The following is a 21,199-nucleotide window of genomic DNA, read 5'->3' as shown; positions in this document are numbered from 1 at the left end:
TTCGACACAATATACTTTTTTGGTGTTTGTAGCCTACCGTAACATATTTTACATTTTCTTGGGGGGAAGATAGGGCTTTAAGTTGGTAGCAGATTTGAAACCATGAACACAAGGAAAATATGCCTTCTTAATCACATATGGAACAAAAATATTGATACATTTAATGATGCACTGTGAAAAAAGTAAGCACACACTTGGTCCGAAAATCATGTTTTGCCCCCTTTAGCAAAAATTACTTAAAGTGGATGTAAACCCTCACATATACCCAGTGAAGTGAACAGCCTCATATGATACACAGAGATGAAACAAATCTCCCAACATAAGTTTTACCGTAAGACAGCTGATTGGAGGAAAGTCACAAACCCCCCTCCACATAGGCAAAGACTTGCAGAGCTGTGCTGTGAATTGAACAGCTCTCTGATAATCTATCTATAGCACCTGCACTGACACAAATTTCAGGCTGGTTTTATCATAATATTAGAGAACTTGTCAGAAACGATCATGCTGATAATAGAAGAACAGAGCAGGAGAAAGCTATGGGACATAGGGCTTTAAAGAGAGACAAACAAACACTGCAGATATATGTGCCCGGCTCAAATTGCATGAACCGGGTTTACACTTTAATGTAGGTGTTTTGCATTCTCCAACATCAAATTTATGACCATTTCGGTATGCAAAATTTTCTCAGATACAATATGTTTGCGGACTTTCTTGCATGAAATGCCCATTTCAAATACCCCCACAACATTTAAATGTATCAATCCACAACCCTCTATTACTTATTTTCAAGAAGTAGTAGATTTGCTGGTATCCTTAGATCATTTTTGTGTTGAGGATCCATTTCCAGTTCAACTTAAATTTTTGGACAGATGGCCTCAAATTTTCATGAAGCACACTTTGATATGATGAAGAATTTATAACTGAACCAATGACTGCAAATAGCCCATGTTCTGAAGCAGCAAGGCAAATCCAATCTTTAACTGCTTGACAACCAGGCCAATTCTGGCACTTTGCGCCTACATGTAAAAATCATTTTTTTTTGCTAGAAAATTACACAGAACCCCCGAACATTATATATGTTTTTTTTTTATAGCAGAGACCTTAGAGAATACAATGGCGGTCATTTCAACTTTTTATCTTACACGGTATTTGCGCAGCAATTTTTTCAATCGCTCAAAAAGACCCCACATCTCACCTAAAAAAACAAAAACAAAAAAACGATCACTGCTTCCTGGCCAAAGCGGCGCAGTATTTTTGAATGCAGAGGCCGGGCGTGTTGTCATAACATCGCGCCCGTCCTCCGACAATCATAGAGACTCCGGCGACCATCTGGTCTGCTGTAAATCTCTATCGTCAACATCCGGGGCCGGCGGATCCATTCTCCGACTCACCGATCGCACAGGTGAGTCAGTAGAAGCGCCGGAGGGCGGCAGGAGGGGGGACGTCCCCTTTCGGCGCCCGTAAGAACAATCAATCGGCGAAACAGCTGCTATGATCATTCCTATGGTGTAGGGAATCGCCGGCTGAAAACGGCAATATCTGAATGATGCCTGTAGCTGCAGGCATCATTCAGACATACCACCACAAAGCCGAGGACGTCTTTGGACGTTAGGCGGTCGTCAAGTGGTTAAGATTTCCACCACTATGCTTCACAGTTTGTAAGATCTTTCTCCTGAAATTCTGTCTTTGGTTAGCCCCAAACATGTATACTATCACTGTGGCCAAACAATTATATATTTCGTTATTAAGTCTACATCACGTTGTTCTAGAAGGCTTGGCCTGTGCTTATACAGTATATTTAATGACAAACTGTAGTTTTGCTCTAATGTTATTTTTTCAACAGCATAGGTGTTTTCCTGGAACACCTCCCACACATGTTAAATTAGTGCAATTTCTTTCTGACTATAGATGCATGCACTTTGACAATAGCTGTTACATGAGTTACCTGGAGATCCTACAAATGCATTTTGGGGGTTTTGGAGACTTGTTTTAAAATCAAATAGTAAGCTCTTAGGCTAAATATACTGGGTCTAGGCAAGTCTTAGACAAATAAGCATTATTTGGAAATATATGCCATTGTAGATTATTTTCTCAGTGGAATTATCAATTTCAAATAACTTGGTAACCTTTTTAAAACCTTTACAAGGCCTATAGGCATTCATAACCTTAGAGAGCTATTTTTGTCCTGGCATGATGACACCACACATGTCAATAGCAAAGCGAACACCAGACCACAGATCTCTGAAGTTTATGACTTTCTGACAGGTTTCGCCTGTAAAGTTCCTAAGGAGTTGTAAAGGCAGAAGGTTTTTTATCTTAATGCATTCTATGCTTTAAAATAAAAAAGACTTCTGCATGTAGCAGCCTCCCCAGCACCTCCTAATACTTAGCTGTCTGTCCAGCGATGCCCACGAATCCCTTGGCCGTCCAGGACTCTCCCTCCTGATTGGCTGAGACACAGCAGCGGCGGCATTGACTCCCGTGGCTGTCAATCAAAGTCAGTTAGTCAAGCAGGAGAGAGAGGGGGCTCTGTGCTTAATGGACACCGAGCTGCAGCTCGGCTCAGGTGCCCCCATAGCAAGCTGCTTGCTGTGGGGCACTCGACAGGAGGAAGGGACCAGGAGCAGCGAAAAGGGACTTGATAAGAGGGGGATCTAGGCTGCCCAGTGCAAAACCACTGCACAGAGTTTTTTTTTTAAAACAAGACTTTACAATCACTTTAACCACTTGCTTACTGGGCACTTAAACCCCCCTCCTGCCAAGACCAATTTTCAGCTTTCAGCTCTGATGCACTTTGAATGACAATTGAGCGGTCATACAACACTGTACCCAAATTACATTTTTATCATCTTTTTCCCCACAAATAGAGCTTTCTTTTGGTGGTATTTGATCACCTCTGTGTTTTTTTGTTTTTGTTATAAAAAGACTGAATTAAAAAAAAATTATATTGTTTTATATTTTGTTATAAAATGTTGATAACAGGTAATTTTTCTCCTTCATTGATGTACGCTGATAAAGGCTGCACTGATAGGCACCGATGGGCTGCACTAATGGGCACCAATGGGCTGCATTGATGGGCACTGATAAGGCAGCATTAAGAGGTGGAACTGGTGGGCACTGATGGGTGGCACTGAGGGGCATTGATAGGTGGCACTGGTGGGCACTGAGAAGTGGCACTAATAGGTGGCATTGATAGGTGGCTCTGATAGCTGGCAGTGATGAGCACTGATGGGTGGCAGTGATGGGCACTGATGGGTGGCAATAATGGGCACTGATCGGCACTGGTAGGTAACACTGATAGGCAGCACTGCTAGGTGGCACTAATGAGGCACTGATTGGCACCACTGGTCGGCTTTTTTTTCTCATCATGCTGTCAGCGTGATGAGAAAAAAAAACAATTACCAAGATTTTGTTTACATCATGTGATCAGCTGTCATTGGCTAACAGCTGATCACGTGGTATGGGCTGGGATAGGCCCCTTACTCCGATCTGTGATCACCCGAGTCTCAGTGACTCTGATCACAGCACACGTGGGGAGCGTGCGAAGGGGAGGATGTCTATTGACGGCTCCCAGCAATTGGGGTCCGCACTGTGGCCGTCATTCGGGTATAGCGCGGACGCCTAGTGGTTAATCAGCAAAACCTGATTCACGTGTCAAGTTGGGGGTGGTGGTAAATGTAGGGATTTACTTACTGTTTGCATTTTACTTATTTAGATTAAGAGAATGGATATTACAATGTCAAGCTTATGTGTAATTTGTTCAAGTATATTAACTTTACCCGTAGGCACTAGTTCAATTAAAATCAAATATTTGCCTGTTTCAATTTTAGTAAAAATGTAAATATTCTCAATGGGGTGTACTTACATTTCACATGACCATATATAATTTAGTTTTGTTTTTGGAATTAGATAAGCTTTAAGGTTCACCTAGACTATTGTCCCAACATGATAATCTCTCAGGACGGCATGAAAGTCACAATGATTAAGGCCTCGTACACGAAACTTGCTGGGAGATATTATTTTGCAGAGGAAACCGGTCGTGTGTACATTTTCGTCGAGGAAACTGTCGAGAAACTCGACGAGCCAAAAAGAGAGCAAGTTCTCTATTTCCTTGACGGGAATGGAGAAAATTGGCTTGTCGAGCTTCTCGACGGCTTCACAAGGAACTCGACGAGCAAAACGATGTGTTTCGCCTGTCAAGTTTCTCGGTCGTGTGTATGAGGCCTTAGAGTATGTTTGTATGTCAGCTGACCTTTTAAGCCAAATTGATTTATTATCGGTTGTTCTTCTGCCAATTTATACCGTAGTTGGTTTGGCTGTATGATCCGGACCCTGGATTTGACTGCTATTTTAATACACTGTGACAAGCTTTAGTTTACCTCCATTCAACATATTTGTCCCCACCCAACAGTAGAAGTAAATACAACGAAACAAATGTGGGTGACAATCTTAGGATATGCTGAGGATGATATGTTAAAAAAAAAAAAAAGCAATGAAAAAATCAATGAACAACTTACAGTCTTCTCCACTCACAGCATGACATGAGAAATGTGCAACACAATTGATGCATGTAACTGTATATTTATTTCTTTTTTAAAGAACACTCCTTAATGTTTTGTAATTCAATATACAAACTTTCACAGATTTATAATCCACTAAATAGCACAATAACCCAGTTCCACACAGTCAGATGTGCTTTGTCACCTTGATTTTTTTTTTTTTAGACACTCCAAAAAATGTATTTGGTGACCTGTCCAACTGAGATTTACAAATAAATTGTACCAGTGATGCACTTGTACATATACATGGGGTGGAATGTTTCCCATATGTATGACTGGAGAATATCAAGCAACATGTTCACATAAGACCATATACTTGTGATATACTTATAACTGTGCCATACAGCATTGGGAGAAAAAAAACTCACAATAAGCACATGGCTGTACTTTTAATGCTTTTACATTACTATCATTTTAAAATCACAATCAGCATTTAAGTTATTGTCAATTTAGCAAACAAGGGACGAAAAAAGTACATGAGTAAAGAACTGACTGATATAACTGTCATTATTTTTTCATTGATGTTTACAATGCATAAGTGCATAATAAGATAATATTTCAGTTTAAATATCTTGCTTACACTATACATTTTTTGTTCTAATTACGCAACAGTAAACCCCATGCTTCACATAGAAAAAAGCAGTTCACAACAATAAGAAAAAAAATGTACAATTTATGAAACAAAGTAAATAAATATTAGTATTACAGGATTGGAGCTGTACATAAAAGCTGTTGAATTTCAATCATATAAAAATATGTTTTAGTGCAACCTCACATATATATTGATGCTATTTTTAACTTTGTACATTTAGACCAAAGTGTCCAAAAAATAATGAAATTACAATTATTACAAAGCAGATACACAAATTCTAAAATATATACAGGGTACTGCTAAAATGCTTATAAGAATATAAGCAAAGTAAAGAAAAAGGCACAAACATCTGTACAATTAAAAGTACCAGACCCAATACAAGAGTTTAAAGTTTCATTTTGGTCAGGCTCATGATGACTTATTTGTAAAGATACAGTATATACATATGTGTGTGTGTATATATATATATATGTATATATATATATATATATATATATATATATATATATATATATATATATATATATATATATATATATATATATATATATGTTTTTTTATATAATAAAAGTACTTTCAAGAACAATAACTGTAACGCACATCAGACATGCTATGTTTTGTACAAGAAAAAAAAAGGTATTCTTTAATATAGTCTACATGCCCATTCAAATCATTGCAGGTTGCTGGATTCAGGGGAAGAGTCCTTTACGTTCTGTGTGCTTGATGGCTCTTCTTTCCTGCCATGGAATCCTAATTTTGTCAAGTCCATGGTCTTACTGTAGAATTTGGAATGAGCTTGCGTAGACTGTGATGTACCAAAACTGTCTTTTTCTCTGTGCAAGTCAACTGGGGTGGCTGAGGAGCATGCAAGAGACATGCCCCCTTCAAGTCCACTAAAGTGTCTAATGCTAAACTGTGCACTTTCTAATGTTTTTTGATTGGGCTCAGGAGGACGAGACAGTTGGTCCCGCTTCAGCGGTTGACCTTCCTCTGCAGCAATCCTCAGGCAAGCAATGGCTTTTGTGCAAGTGCGTATATTTTCCTCTTGCTCCCTCTCAGTAGGCTGTGAACTTTCATCTGACGGGCTTTGCCCCGGTGAAGGTAAGAGAGTAGGGGAAGCTCCAGATTCTCTGGGAGGAATATCAGGAGAAGAATGTTTATCAAGGTGCAGTGGGATACAGGACACTGAAATAGTCTTCTCATCTGAACTTCTCAGGTGCAGGGGTGTAGTTGTAGAAGGACTGGCTTGGATTGCAGAATTAGAACTAATTATTTGAATCCCACCTATTGGGATCATAGGTAAAGGTGCTCGTATCTGCTGTTGTGAGTGCAATGGAAGGTGACTGAAAATATAGTCTTTGTGGCCATCAGGGTCTTGGCCAAAGCTTTGGTGTCCAGGAAGATCTTCTGGATGTGGGTCTACATATGAGAACTGTGGCCAGATTTTTCGTAAATTCTATAAGCAAAGACAAGAACAGTTTATAATATGGCAAAATATTGTATTCTTTACCAATGTAAAATGCTATTAAACTTTAACACAAAATCGAATAAAAGACAAAAAAAAAAACTTTTTCCTGTGCAATACATGATTTCCAAAACCAAAGTCCAAAATTAAACTCTGATTAATAAACTTCTTTGCTACTTGAAAAGCAGAAATTAATTTGCCTATTGAATGGGTTAGCAATAAAGCGTCACTCGTTTTAGCGACGCTTTACTGCTGTTTAAGCAGTGCTTTTCGGCCACTAGTGGGCGCTTTTAACCCCCCCGCTAGCGGTTGAAGAAGGGGTTAAAAACGCTTCTGAAGCGCTGTCCATTCATTGCAATGGGCAGGGGCAATTTGGGAGCGCTGTATACAACGCTCCCAAACCGCCCCATAGATGCTGCCTGCAGGACTTTTTCTAACGCCCCGCAAGCGCACCGCCCCAGTGTGAAAGCACCTATTAGTTATACAACCATATCAGCATGATTGACTCTAGTTAACAGGGCCAGCACCTAGACTTGGAATGGCCATCAGCCCATCGTGACAGCTTTGGATGGATACAGCAACCATTTTAAGATCTGTGGGTAACAACAGACAACTCCTGGTCAACAGCTCTCTGTAATAGTTATTTGGCAAAGGTTTTAGGTAGCTGGAGTTGGGGGAATCGGCTAGTTACAGTTTCCTCATCTATGAACATGATATGCAAGTGTGAATGTTACTAGGAGCATAAAAAAAGGTATTTAGGTAGTTCAATGTTTGACCTAAGTTTTAACTAAACCTGTCACAAACCTTTGCCATTCAAATAAAGAAAAATTACAGAGAAATCTATAACCAGAAGTAAAATTCAGTGAGACCATGTATCAAAATGACCAGAAGATCTAAAGAGTGATGTCATCGCGGCTCCGGCAAATCACAGCGCCGGAGCCGCAAACCCGGAAGTAACTCGGATGGAAGATGTCCGCCCTGTACTCGGAGGGCTGACGCCGATCCAGGGCATAGTTCTAAGGTAAGCATTTCATAATGAGTTAGTATGCAATGCATACTAGCTCATTTTGCCTTTGTCTTGCAGGGATTGATTTTTTGTTTTTTTCTTCCACCGAGGTTTACAGCCTTAATATGTACTAGTCTACATTTTAATATGAAATGTTCCAAGAAGGTAATATTTCATGCTTGTTATTTGTTTCATCATATGGTCAATTTGCATTGTCCATATGTGTGACAGAATTACCTAATGAATGAGATGCACTATTTCTACCATGGGAACAAACAGTGCTATGTAGAAAGGCCAAAAACATAAATTAGTAAACTGCTAACAAAAAAGCAATTCATTATCTGTTTTTTAAACTGTTACAAACAACACGACTTCTAGCATGACTTTGGGAGGCAACTTGGACATGACTTGAGTATGAATCATCAGGCAACTTACAAGGCAACTTCAAGTTGCCTCCAGGACAGTACAAGGCAACTTCAAGTCGCCTCCAGGACAGGAGGCTTTTCCAGTGGCCAATCAAACAACAATCAGCTCTGTGTAAGGGAGGGAGGGGTTTGCCTGAGAAATGTATGTTATCTTCCTATATTGTTGCTTCAGTTAAGACAGTAATCCGACTTCTGAGGCGACTTCCATTGAAATCAATGGGTACAAATTGCCTAGAAGTCGGATTGAAGTAGTACAGGAACCTTTTCTGAAGTCGGAGCGACTTCAGTAGTGTACATTAAGACGGCTCCCATTCATTTTCTCGACCGCGCGACTTGGGGCAACTTGGGGCGACTTGAAGTCGGATCCCAGGTCGCCCCAGTGTGAACCGGCTCTGAAAGGTTATGTGCACCAGAATCCCAGAAACACATCCTAATAGTAGTCCCAGAGTAAATACATCTGATGCCTTGTACACACAATAAGAATTTCTGATGAAAACAGTCTGATGGAATTTTTTCATCAGACATTCTTATCGTGTGTGGGCCCATAGGATTTTTTTCCATCAGAGTAAAAAAACAGAACATGTTTTACATTTTGGAATAAAATCCTATGGGAAATTCCGATCGTCTGTGTGGAACTCTGTCTGAGAAAATTCCTATGCATGCTCAGAATCAAGTCGACACATACTCGGGAGCATTGAACTTAATTTTTCTCGGTTCATCGTAGTGTAGGTCGGAATTTTGTCTGAGGCCCCGTACACACGACCGAGTTTCTCGGCAGAATTCAGCCAGAAACTCGATCGGAGCTGAATTCTGCCGAGAAACCTGGCCGTGTGTACACTTTCGGCCGAGGAAGGCGACGAGTTCCTCGTCGAGCCAAATAGAGAACATGTTCTCTATTTCCTCGTTGTTCAATGAGGAAAGTTGGCTCGCCAAAATCCTTGGCGGCTTCACACAGAACTCGACAAGCAAAATGATGAGTTTTGCCCGTCGAGTTCCTCGGACGCGTGTACGGGGCCTAACAGTGTGTATGCAAGACTGATGGAAGACAGCTTGATCAGAATTCTGATGAAACATTCCATCAGATTTTAGTCCATCAGAAATTCCTATCGTGTGTACAAGGCATAAGACTGAAAAAGTTTGGGTGTTATTTGGAGTACAATATATGTTTTTGTTTACCATGACAATTCAAGAAGAGTTCAAGGTCCCCACAGCAACTTTCTGAAGACTTGCTATATTTCTGTTTTTGTGCTAAGTAAAGTTGCAGCTTTAATTCTGTTTGTAATTATGCGCAACAACTCCAAAATACTTGTTTTTATACAGGACTATTTTTTACTGCTTCAGTCATGTTTTTTTTTTCTTATCAATGTTTTCCCTCAAGATATTTACACTGTGTGGCTTGCCCAGTGCTACATAGGCTTTCCTGAAACCCATCCAGTAGGCTAATGTGCAGTCGCACATGGTTGGCTTAAAGTGGCTAGCATACTAGCTCATTATGAATTACTTACATTACATCGAAGCCCCCACAGCGGTCCTCCTACCTCCTCCGGCCGGCGACATCACTCCCGGTGTTGCTGCCGGGTATTGTGGGCTCCATCGCTGTAATTGGTCGGAGCCGCAATGGCATCACTCCCACGCATGTGCACGGGAGCCGTCGGTAGCGGCACACTCACTGAAGCAACAGAATGTACGTGCCAGTGAGCATGTGTCGATCAGGGGACAGGTGATATCTCCTAAACCGTGCAGGTTTAGGAGATATCTGGGGTAGCTACAGGTAAGCCTTATTATAGGCTTACCTGTAGCAAAAAGTGGTTGTAAATGGTTTACAACCACTTTAAACTCTATTTCCTTGGCCTATCTGCAGCCCATTAAACTGTTGACATGGATGTACCCTCAAATGCATGAAGATCGGGGGCATGCATGTGATTAGGGTGTAGTGATCAACTGGAAAGATTTAAGGTTGTACAGACCTGGAAATGTTGTAGAGTGAAGATCTTCATAAGGCAGTGTTATAAATATATTCTATTTATAATATAATTAGCACAGGGAGGGGGCCAACTAAAGATAAGTGCACTAAATCTGCATGTATCCCCTAAAGTATACATAAAGAAAAAGATAAAAATCACAGTGTCATCACCTCAGCTGGAGACAAAGGAGAGTATCCTATAAGGAATCAGATACCTCAAACTCTATTGCCGCTTACAAACAATGGGACATTCCGACAACAATACCGTGGATTTTTTCCGACAGATGTTGGCTCAAACTTGTCTTGCATACACACGGTCGCACAAATGTTGTCGAAAACTCTGATCGCCAAGAACACGGTCATGTACAACACATACAACGGCACTATTAAAGGGAAGTTCAATACCTGTCGTGTTAGTAGAAGTTTGGTTATAAGCAAATTTGCGCTTTTCAGCCTTGTGCTTTTCAGTCCGTTACAGCGTGATGAATGTGCTTTCACCATTACGAATGGTAGTTTTACCAGACAGGGGCGCTTCCGTCTCGTACTTGATTCAGAGCGAGCACGCGTGGAATTTTGTGTATCAGAATTATGTATCGGAATTTACGAGAACAGATTTTGTTGTCGGAAAATTTGAGAACCAGCTCTCAAATTTTTGTTGTCGGAAATTCCGACAGCAAATGTCCGATAGAGCCTACACACGGTCTGAAATTTTGAGTGTGTATACGCGGCATAACTCAGGCACCATCGCCCCATACACAGTCAGATCATCCCCAAACAATTATAACACCGAGTGTGCAGTAGCGTGATCCTCTAGATATAGGAGAATATATTTAAGGAGGACTAAGGGCCCAAAAAAGAAATCTTCAGAGAAGATCGATCGGTCAATTATAAACAGCTTTATTATAGTATATTTAACCACAGTTGGCCAGTTTGTGACTTTAACGGTAGTGCAGGGCTAGATGTGATGTGGAGTATATGAGGGATGTATGGATGGCTATGTCCGCTGAAACAGAGTCAATCAGTGGTGCATTTGCATAGTACAGCCATAGGTACAGGTAAAGGCTGAATGGAGGCTGCGCACCGATATACTGAATGGTAGCCGAACCGCTAACCTGACTGTGTAAAGCTGGACTGTAAGCTGGTCGACAGGTGCAGATAGGAGCCGTGTGTCTTGCTAGGAAGCCGGCTACATGTGGGTGAGTAGGTGTCCTATGGACAGTATACACAAAGTAAGTCAGTGCGATCTCACCACTCCCAAGCCATGCTGAATGCTCCTAATGCCTCATGGACAGAATCCACATGGAGGTAGTCCACCAGAGCACTCTTCGTTTTGTGCTGCTCTGTATGTGCAGTGTCGGCCCACAGGTAGATAACTTGGGTGTGGGAGTCTGCAGGGTCTGGTCTAGGAATGGATGTCACAGGGGTTAAAACACCATGCAACCATGTTTCGCTCATGAACACATCTTCAGAGCAAATGCACCACTGATTGACTCCACATCCCATCTGGCCCTGTACTACCATTGAAGTCATAGACTGGCCAACTGTGGTTAAACCACATCATAATCTATCTGCAGTCACTTGCACCAATGGTTTTGACAACGTTGTCTTTTTTAACTTTTTGCAGAGGTTTTTGCAATTTTTCATGTTCTATTTTTATTAAATATACTATAATAAAGCTGTTTATAATTGACCGATTGATCCTCTTTGAAGATTTCTTTTTTTGGCCCTTAGTCCTCCCTAAATGTATCCTTTAAATCCAGAATAGTTCATTTCTGTGATTCTTGGAAATAACTTTTCCTAATTAGCATACATCAACAGCAGCATTATTGGAAAAATATTGAAATAATAAAATAAGCAAAATTACACTTACGCCGTGGCCAAGTAATCCGGACTCTGAGTGCAAATAATGACTCATTGGCAAACTTGTGTTATGATGTAAACGTCTTCTTGGGGAAAGTGCTCTAAATGTGGCCATATATTTTCTCTCTCTCCGTGGGGAAAGGTCTCTTCCGGGGGACATATCTTTCCCAGGGGACATTGGCCGTAATGGTGAAATATGACGTCTTGGTGATACATCCCTTCGAGGTGACAACTCTCTCCTTAATGCAGCGTCTTTCCTGGGTGACAGATGTCTCATGGGAGAAGCATCTCTACGTGGTGATAAGTGCCTTCTTGGAGATAAATCCCCCCTTAATGACAGGTACCTCTTTGGTGAATTATCTCTGCAGGGTGAAGAATCATATCCCGGGGAGGAATAACGGCTACAAGATGAGAAATCTCTAGGAGATGAACTGGGTTCTGAAGTAAGCATATAGTCTTCATCCATGCTACCAGGCATATCCATTTTGTCCCGGTCGTGATCTCGGCTAGTAAGGAAAAGCTTTTGATAATCCACCATCTGTGAGTCCCCACTCATAGCTGCATTCATGAGATGTGTAACTTGTATACTTGGCATGGTGGACAAGTAGCTCATTAAGGGTGAGTGTCCCATAGAACCTTCTGGTGATGCCCTGTGGGATGTTGATGAAGCAGTTACAGAGAGCGTTGAAAATCTGGGAGGCTGAGGACTAGTACTCCTTGACCTGCTTTTTGGTGTTACATCTCCCTGGATCTCATCAAATTCTTCATCCTCATCATCTTCATCTTCATTGTCATCTCCATCTTCACCATCTGTTTCCTCAGCATCAGAAAACTGGTGATCAATAGATATGTTGCTCTTTTCTGTTTCTTTTTGCATTTCTTCAATGTTTCCTGAAATAAAAAGACATTTAAGTTTTTGGTGTGCTGGCTGTTAAAATAAAATTTAACCATTTTCACCCTTATAATATGCATTAAACATGAATTTTGATTAATACAGCCAAAATCTCAAATTAGATAAATAGCACCCTTAATAAATATTTAAAGAGACTCTGCTAGTGGAGGAAAACTGCTGCAGGGAATGAAGTGAATATACAGGGCATGCACCAATACTACCTTGAAGTATCAGGGCTTTGCATGTAAAAATAGTAGCATTCGGCTGTGACAAGATTTGGGAGGCCAACATGGTTATGTCAAATGCCTGTAATTCACACATGCATCAGTTTGCTCCCCTCCCCCACCCAGTGACAGAATCTTTCTAAATAATTTCCTGAATTAACAAACTTTTAAAATCCAACCACCACTATGTGAAAAATACCTGCACTTTATATTATTCACTTAAATCCTCTAATTCACCAACTTTCACAATGCTGTGGAAGGATGTCAGCCTACTCAGCCTTGAAGAATTGCTTTAATACAGAAATGCTGGCTGGATTTTGTGCAGGACCTCTTATTTCAGGTTAATATACAGTATTTATATTAGGATGAGATCTGAGCATTGCCTAGGCCAGTCAAAAAAGTGTTCTTATTTGAAGTATTTTTTTTTTGCTTAGAATAATTGTCTTTCTGCATATGTCAAATACACTTTGGCCTTTGAAGGGATGGGTATACATTCTGTTTCAGAGCTCAAAAGTCCTTCATTATGACAATCCATCCAGGTTCTGGGGCCGCAATGCATCAAAAAACATTGCATCGCCACGACAATTTTTTTTGAAACAGGCAAAAAAATGAAAGCTGCTATACATATTTGCACAGTATATTCATGTGAGCCTAAAAATATACAGAACATATACTGAAATATACTGAAGCCTAAAAATATACTGTGCCCATAACAACTACAAACAGTATGAATTCCTTTATCTATCTGTATGGTCAACCTTTAGTAAAAGGGAATTTGAAATACATTCTTTAGGATAGGAAAACAGTCTTAACCTCTTGACCACCGAGGACGTCCCTGGGTTTGTGCGGTGATATCTGAATGATGCCTGCAGCTACAGGCATCATTCAGATATCCTTCTCTTCAGCCACCTATTCTCTGCACCATAAGAATGATCAAAGTGGCGGTTCCACCGCTTGATCGTTCTTATAGGCAGCGGGAGGGGACGTCCCCCCCCTCCCGCCGCCATCCGGTGCTTCTCCGGGCTCTCCCGTGCCATCGGGGGCCCGGAGGGCTAATCGGCCGGCACTCGCTGCAGAACCATAGAGATGACTGGTGACCAGATGGTCACAGTCATCTCTATGACCGTCGGAGGACCGGGCACGACGTTATGACGTCACGCCCGGTACCTGGAAGTAAACAAAGTCGCAATCGCGGCTGTCGGCATGTGATCAGTGATTTTTTTTCATTGATTTCATGCTTGTAGGCCTGGAGGAGAGATGTGGGGTCTTATTGACCCCACATCTCTCCATAAAGAGGACCTGTCATACTGATTCCTATTACAAGGGATGTTTACATTCCTTGTAATAGGAATAAAAAAAAAATGTAAAAAAAAAAGTGTAAAAATAAAAAAAAATTAAGTAAAATAAAAATAAAATTAAACATGTTTTTTTTCAAAATGCCCCTGTCCCCGTTATCTCGCGCGCAGAAGCGAACAAGCATGCAGGTCCTGCCCACATATGTAAACGCTGTTCAAACCCCACAAGTGAGGTATCGTTGCGTGCGTTAGAGCGTGTGCAACAATTCTAGGACTAGACCTCCTCTGAAACTCGAAAATTGTAACCTGTAAAAAATGTTAAAGCATCACCTATGGAGATTTTTAAGTACCGAAGTTTGGAGCCATTCCATGAATGCGCGCAATTTTAAAGCGTGACATGTTAGGTATTTATTTACTCGGCGTAACATCATCTTTCACATTATACAAAAAAATTGGGCTAACTTTACTGTTTTGTTATTTTTTAATTCTTGAAACCATTTTTTTTCCCAAAAAAAGGCGTTTGAAAAATTATTGCGCAAATACTGTGCGAGAAAAAAAGTTGCAACGACCGCCATTTTATTACCTAGGGTGTCTGCTAAAAAAAATATATAATGTTTGGGGGTTCTGATTAATTTTCTAGCAAAACAATTGTGATTTTTACATGAAGGAGAGAAGTGCCAAAATTAGCCCGGTGGTAAAGTGGTTTAGCAGGGTTTCAGGAAAGAAAGTCTCAATTCCCCCATATTGTGTTCTCCCAGGGAAGGAGGGGGGACCTGGGAAGCCATCCCTATTGGGATAACACAGTGATTACTGCTAGTGGCTATAGCCGCTGGCAATAATCTCATGCTAAAAATCCAACATGCTGGCTGATCAATGGAGCGACTTGGTAACGATCAGTCTGCCCATAGATAGAGCAAATCTCAGCCGCTCCCTGCTAAACTGGCCGAGATAGCCGCTGGCAATAATCTCATGCTAGAAATACAACATGCTGGCTGATCAATGGAGCGACTTGGTAACGATCAGCCTGCTCATTGATAGATTCAATCCATCTATGGCTGGCTTTAGCCGACCCCAATAAGACAGCAATTATGTTTACAAAGCAAGAAATGCTCAATATTATCTACTTCTTTATTACACAAAGCTTACTTTATAGCTATGTTATTACTGTAACAATGACAAAAAAAAAACATTAAATGCCTCGCTGGTCAGTTTAGGTGAAAACACAACGAATGAGCCTGTTGGTAATTCATACTTCATTATGTATTGAAACAAAAGGATAAGAAAAAAACAATGTTATATTCTTTAAACAGGATAGCAACAATGATGGCTCTTTGTTTTCATTGTGAATCTTGTCCTGTCAAACAGGCTACATGAGCAAACAAGATAACTTCACTTTGTATGCAATGACATTGTTTGAAAAATGAGTCCTATTAATTCAAAGCACCAGAAGGAAACATATCAAGTTAGCTAAGCTGCATGCCCAATCTACAGTGTGAAACACAGTCACATGATCAAGATCCATAAAATATATCACTATGATAACAAATAATTTTTTGCTCTAACTTATTTCTGGCACAAGTGTATACATCCTTGCAGGTATCGTGCACTGCCGCTTTCCCCTCCTGGGATTGGCGAGCATTTCACCGACAGGAAGTTTGGGCCAGACGTGACATCAATGTAGAGCCGGAAGTGACAACACCTGTGGGGCTTCTGACTAGTTTTGCAAACCGCTTTCCTGAGGACACAGTTTGCGAAACTAGTTGGAAGCCCCACAAGTGTCGTCACATCCGGCTCTACATTGATGTCACATCCGGCTTGCACTTTCTGTTGGTGGAACGCACAAAAATCCCGAAAGGGGAAACAATACCTGTGAGGCTGTATACACTGGTGCAGAGTCAGGGCATGGAAATACGTGTGTGCAATATATTATTTGTTACAATATCAATTTGGTACAATAAAATACTACGCTACACTATAGCATTTTTTTGGTCCATTGTGGTGATATCCTTAGGATAACACATTTAGAATACCATTGGAGGATCTAAAAGAGAGGTTACGATCAAATTGGAAGACTCATTAATTACCCCAAAGCGCTTGTTGATCTTAATTTAAAGGTCACTGAAGTGACGGTGAAAGCCAGTTCACACTTACGCGGCGCGACTTCGGGGGCGACTCTGCAAAACGACTTCTGTATAGAAGTCAATGCAGGTCGCCCCGAGCCGCCCCCGAAGTCGTGCAAGAAGCTTTTTCTAAGTCGGAGCGACTTGCATCGCTCCTTTTAGAACGGTTCCATTGCATTGAATGGGACGCAACTCGTCAGTCGCCCCAGTGTGAACCGGCTCTGAGTGTGCACTTCTCACACTGGTGGTGGCATTTAGTGTTCCATTGGGGAATTATTCACCAGAATATAGAAGATTACGCATTTGTTTAGTGTGGGATGTACTACATTTATTTATGGACTTTCTAAGTTCATTTAAAGTTCCTATTTTTTGTTCAATATTTATATAGTTTTCACTATAAGGAAGGCAACTTTGTTGTTTGGATCACAAATTGAGCAGGTGCCTTTGTATATTTATTACTTGGTTATCGTGCCAAACCTCCAGGTAGGAGTCATTGACTAGGTATACAAAGTAGATCGTGGTTTATAAGTTTACTCTGACTTTGGTGATTTGTAAGCTGAGGTAAGAGGGTTAGCATGGTAGCCAGGCAACTAGCATTTTTCAGAAGGAAGTTCACAATAGCAACCTCTATGTTTCTCCCAAGACAGGTCTTTATGTTAAGGAACACATTTGAAGATTTCATCTTCCAACAAATATAATAACAGATTTATGACATATTAGAGACATTTCTCATCATTGAAGTCTCAGGCCCCGTACACACGACCAGTTTCCTCGGCAGAATTCAGCTTCCGACCGAGTTTCTGGCTGAATTCTGCCGAGAAACCCGGCCGTGTGTACACTTTCGGCCGAGGAAGCCGACGAGGAGCTCGGCGAGGAAATAGAGAACATGTTCTCTATTTCCTCGTTGTTCTATGGGAGCTCTCGTCCCGCCGAGCTCCTCGGCGGCTTCAGGGCTGAACTGGCCGAGGAACTCGATGTGTTTGGCACGTCGAGTTCCTCGGCCGTGTGTACGAGGCTTCAGCTCTGTTATTAGAACACGTTTTCAAGTGCTGGCATCCTTTTGAATTAATAAGCACACAGGCACACAGATTTGCTGTCTAAATTTATCCTTCGATGCTAGGCAGTAGTGTGGGCGATTTATCTTCTTACACAGACACCCAGGAACCAAAATTAACTGGTGACGTACCTGACTCTTCTGTTTCTGCATCATCTACAGATGTCATTGCTACTCCAAGCTCCAGGCACTTCTTCATGTGGGCCTTCGACTTCATATGTTTTGTCAGATTTCCTATAACAAGACAAGTAATATAGTTTCAGCTAGCAGCAGAATAAAAAAAAAGGCTTTACAGGTTGTTCATATAATTCTAAATCCAGATAGTTGCCCAAATCATTTTTGGATTACATTCTTTTTACGTTACAGTTGATTTGATAGGAATAATATTACAAAATATGTACAATAAGTACAAAATATGTACAATAAGCCCTTTTTAAATATCAAATTCACTTAGTAAATACTCAGAATGAATACTATAGGGTTAAGGGTGCTGATACTGTAGAGCAAAACCCAAAGAAATCATAGCAAAAGAGGCACAACTGGCAGGGAAACCTGCCCTGCTCTGGCACACAAGGCCTGCAATCCCTTTAGACCTCTCTTATTGTGCAGAAACATGATATTTCAGAGACAAAAAAGTATAAATTAAACAAATAAACTTTTTTTGTGCTGAAAATGCCTCCCTCTGCTTATACTTGAGTCACCTTTTTGCACCTGATCTCCTGGCCGTAGGTCCACTCTTCCTCTACAAGTGTGCAAAGTTTGTTGTCCGGGGACCTACGGCCGGGGAGCACCGATTTTCAAAGCCGGCCACCCCTTCCATAGACTCCCATGTTAAATGGTAATTTCTCCGGTGACTTTGGGGACCCGGTACCGGCCGGTCTTAAGTCCCCTGGTACACATGTAGCCCCATTTCTCCTTTACAAGTGTGCAAAGTTTGTTGTCTGGGGGACCTGCGGCTGGGCAGCACTGTTTTTTCAAAGCCGGGCAACCCTTCTATAGACTCCCATGTTAATGGTCAGTCTAGTCATGGACACAGTGAGGCATGGGCACAGTGAGACATGGGCACAGTGAGGCATGGGCACAGTGAGGCATGGACACAGTGAGGCATGGGCACAGTGAGGAATGGACACAGTGAGGCATGGACACAGTGAGGCATGCACATGGACACAGTGAGGCAAAGTGAGGCACAGTGAGGCATGCAAATGGACACCCTAGGCTTTTACTCAAGTCAATACGTTTTGCCATTTTTTTGTGGTAAAATCAGGTGCCTCAGCTTATATTCGGGTCAGCTTATACTCGAGTATACACAGTAATCATAAAGATTGGGCAGGAAATAATAGAAGCAGTTGTTTGAGGATTTCAAATACATGTGGCTGTATTTATTTTTGGCCATAATTGAGCAGCAATGGGCACCTTTAGCCAGACTGCACATTATCTGTCAGTAATGGGTTTACTACAGCTGAACTCATGCCGAAAAGATGCTCATTAGGTCTGGGACTTCAGAAATAATCTGTAATACCTACCTTCTTTCTTGCTCTGGCAGTCTTTTAGCACCCTCCTCCTTTTTCAGATGCTGCAGGTTGTGGGCAGGTTCTTGTTGACCTCAAAAACAATACAGGACTGTTGGTCCTGCATTGTGTGTAATGATGTCACAGTGTGACCGCTGGGTGGAGTTTTAAAGAGAAGACTATTTGGGGGAGTGGTTGCACAGCATGGAGAAAGCCTTGCCAAGAATTACAGCCTATTCCTTTACCTCCTAGAGTTAACAAGCATTTAACTCTTGTAGGACCTACTGCAAAAGTATATTTTTCTCAAAATACACAGAAATGTTAACTGATCCAAAGCATCTGTTTCGGGAGTGGCTCCTTTCTAATTCTTTATGATGGACAGTATATTCTATAGATCTGAACAGCACCTGTCCATCCACTCCTGTCGATCTATGTTACAGTGGATGCTGTGTGTGTGTTTCCCCCTTAGAGCACTTTCACACTGAGGCACTGTCTACTTTACCAACATTTTAGCTGCACTTTTCGGCCACTAGCAGGGTGCTTTTAACCCCCACTAGCAGCCGAAAAAGGCTTACGAGCACCACTGCCGAAACGTTTTGCATGGTGCTTTGGCGGCGCTGGCCATTGATTTCAATGGCTGGGGTGGTTTAGGGGCGCTAAATACAGCGCTGCAGCACCGCCCCAAAGATGCTGCTTGCATGACTTTTTTCCTGTCCTGCAAGCTCACCACCCCAGTGTGAAAGCACTCACGCTTTTACACTGGGGCTGCAGAAGAAGTAGTTTACAGGCGCTTTTCAGGCGCTATTTTTAGGGCAAAAGCACCAGTAAAACACCTCTGTGTTTGTGGCCTAAAAGTACACATGTCATAAGGTATATTCCCTAAATATTTTGATTGCCGTTGTTGGCTTTGACACTTCTGTGTCCAGAATCAGGCAAGCTGCAAATGAAACTCGGGCAAAAGTCAACATTTCTTATCGTTATACTTGTTCAAAATCAGTGACTTGAAGTACTGAAGCCAAAACAAAAGCATGACAAGAACAATTAGCATTTTGAGGAGACACCAGCAGGTGACATATTTCCATAATGATAAGTTCCTGTCATTCATGTCGTTGGCAAAAAGAAAACCCCTCTTTGCACTGTATGCCACTTGGGGCTGGATTTTTGCAAAGCCAATGTGGGCGACAGCTCAGGGTGGCAAGGCTTCCTCAGGACAGCCAGGGGTTGCCATACAGTCACCCTCGGGTTATTTTCCTTATTGTCAAAAACGCATTTTCAATCTGCTTCCCTGCCTGCCAGAATGAAAGGTCTGTTCCTGCACAGTTTGTACCTTTTGGCTGGTAAAAATGTAAACAGTGTGGTCACAGTTCACCTATTCTGGACCTGCACATCTCACAAGCAAATCCCTTAAAATGTGGAACTTTATAAAATGCTTTGCTGAAAACAAGATAGGCTAGGTCCACAGCTCCAACCGGGTCCAAAACATTTGAGATATAGTCAAAATGATCAATGGGGTAAGTCTGACATGATCTGCTCTCAGTAAAGCCATGCTGATTTAGGTTTGGCAAGTGTTTTAAATGATCATTGGTTCTTCCATTATTTTAAACTCCCTGGTCTGCAGTTGCCAGCTTCTTCCATACTACTTTGTGGATAAGTACAATATTGGACTTTAATTTTTAAAAGTTAATATATACATATATATATATATATGTGTGTGTATATATATATATATATATATATATATATATATATATAATTTCAGGATTTATGTGTATAGGGTCAATGTTGGGAGGAATCACATAGACATTGTAAGGGCACTATTTTGATGAATCGCATTGAACATACACTGTTGTTGTTTTTATTCTTGCTTGTTCAATTCTTATTGCTCAATAAAGAACTTTTTATATATTCATTTTCTTCCTACATGAGCTTATTTCTACTTAGATTTTATCTGTTAGACCTATTTCCCTGTAAGTCTAATAGCGATTGTGAGTTGCTGGTTATTTTTTTACAGGTTGTGGGAATTGTTTGAAATAAGAAACAATTGTTTGAAATTGAAGAAATAATGCTATAGATTATTCCCTCTACATTTAATGTTTCTACATATATATATATATATACCAATCCTTTGGCTATTGGACTTTACGTTTTGGGTGGATCAACTTTAGTATATTGGTCTGTTTCATCTAGGAAGAAGAAATTGATACAGAATTTCTCAACACTATATGTTTAGTTTTAT

At 41.1% G+C, this 21,199-nt stretch overlaps 1 protein-coding gene across 1 annotated transcript in view; it reads right to left on the bottom strand.

Annotated features, from left to right (window-relative positions):
* Positions 1-5,739: 5,739 nt before the first annotated feature.
* HIVEP2 (HIVEP zinc finger 2) overlaps positions 5,740-21,199 on the bottom strand; it is a 300,890-nt gene continuing 285,430 nt past the window's right edge. The window contains exons 9-11 of the mRNA XM_040350578.1: positions 17,588-17,689; positions 11,881-12,761; positions 5,740-6,607 (exon numbers count right to left, since the gene is read on the bottom strand). Of these exons, the coding sequence (XP_040206512.1) occupies positions 5,822-6,607; positions 11,881-12,761; positions 17,588-17,689 (1,769 nt within the window). The 3' untranslated portion in view covers positions 5,740-5,821. The remainder of the gene's footprint in view (positions 6,608-11,880; positions 12,762-17,587; positions 17,690-21,199) is intronic.

Source organism: Rana temporaria, chromosome 4 (genome assembly GCF_905171775.1).
Source record: "Rana temporaria chromosome 4, aRanTem1.1, whole genome shotgun sequence".
Taxonomy (NCBI): Eukaryota; Metazoa; Chordata; class Amphibia; order Anura; family Ranidae; genus Rana; species Rana temporaria.
This window is presented reverse-complemented; position numbering and strand designations above follow the sequence as displayed.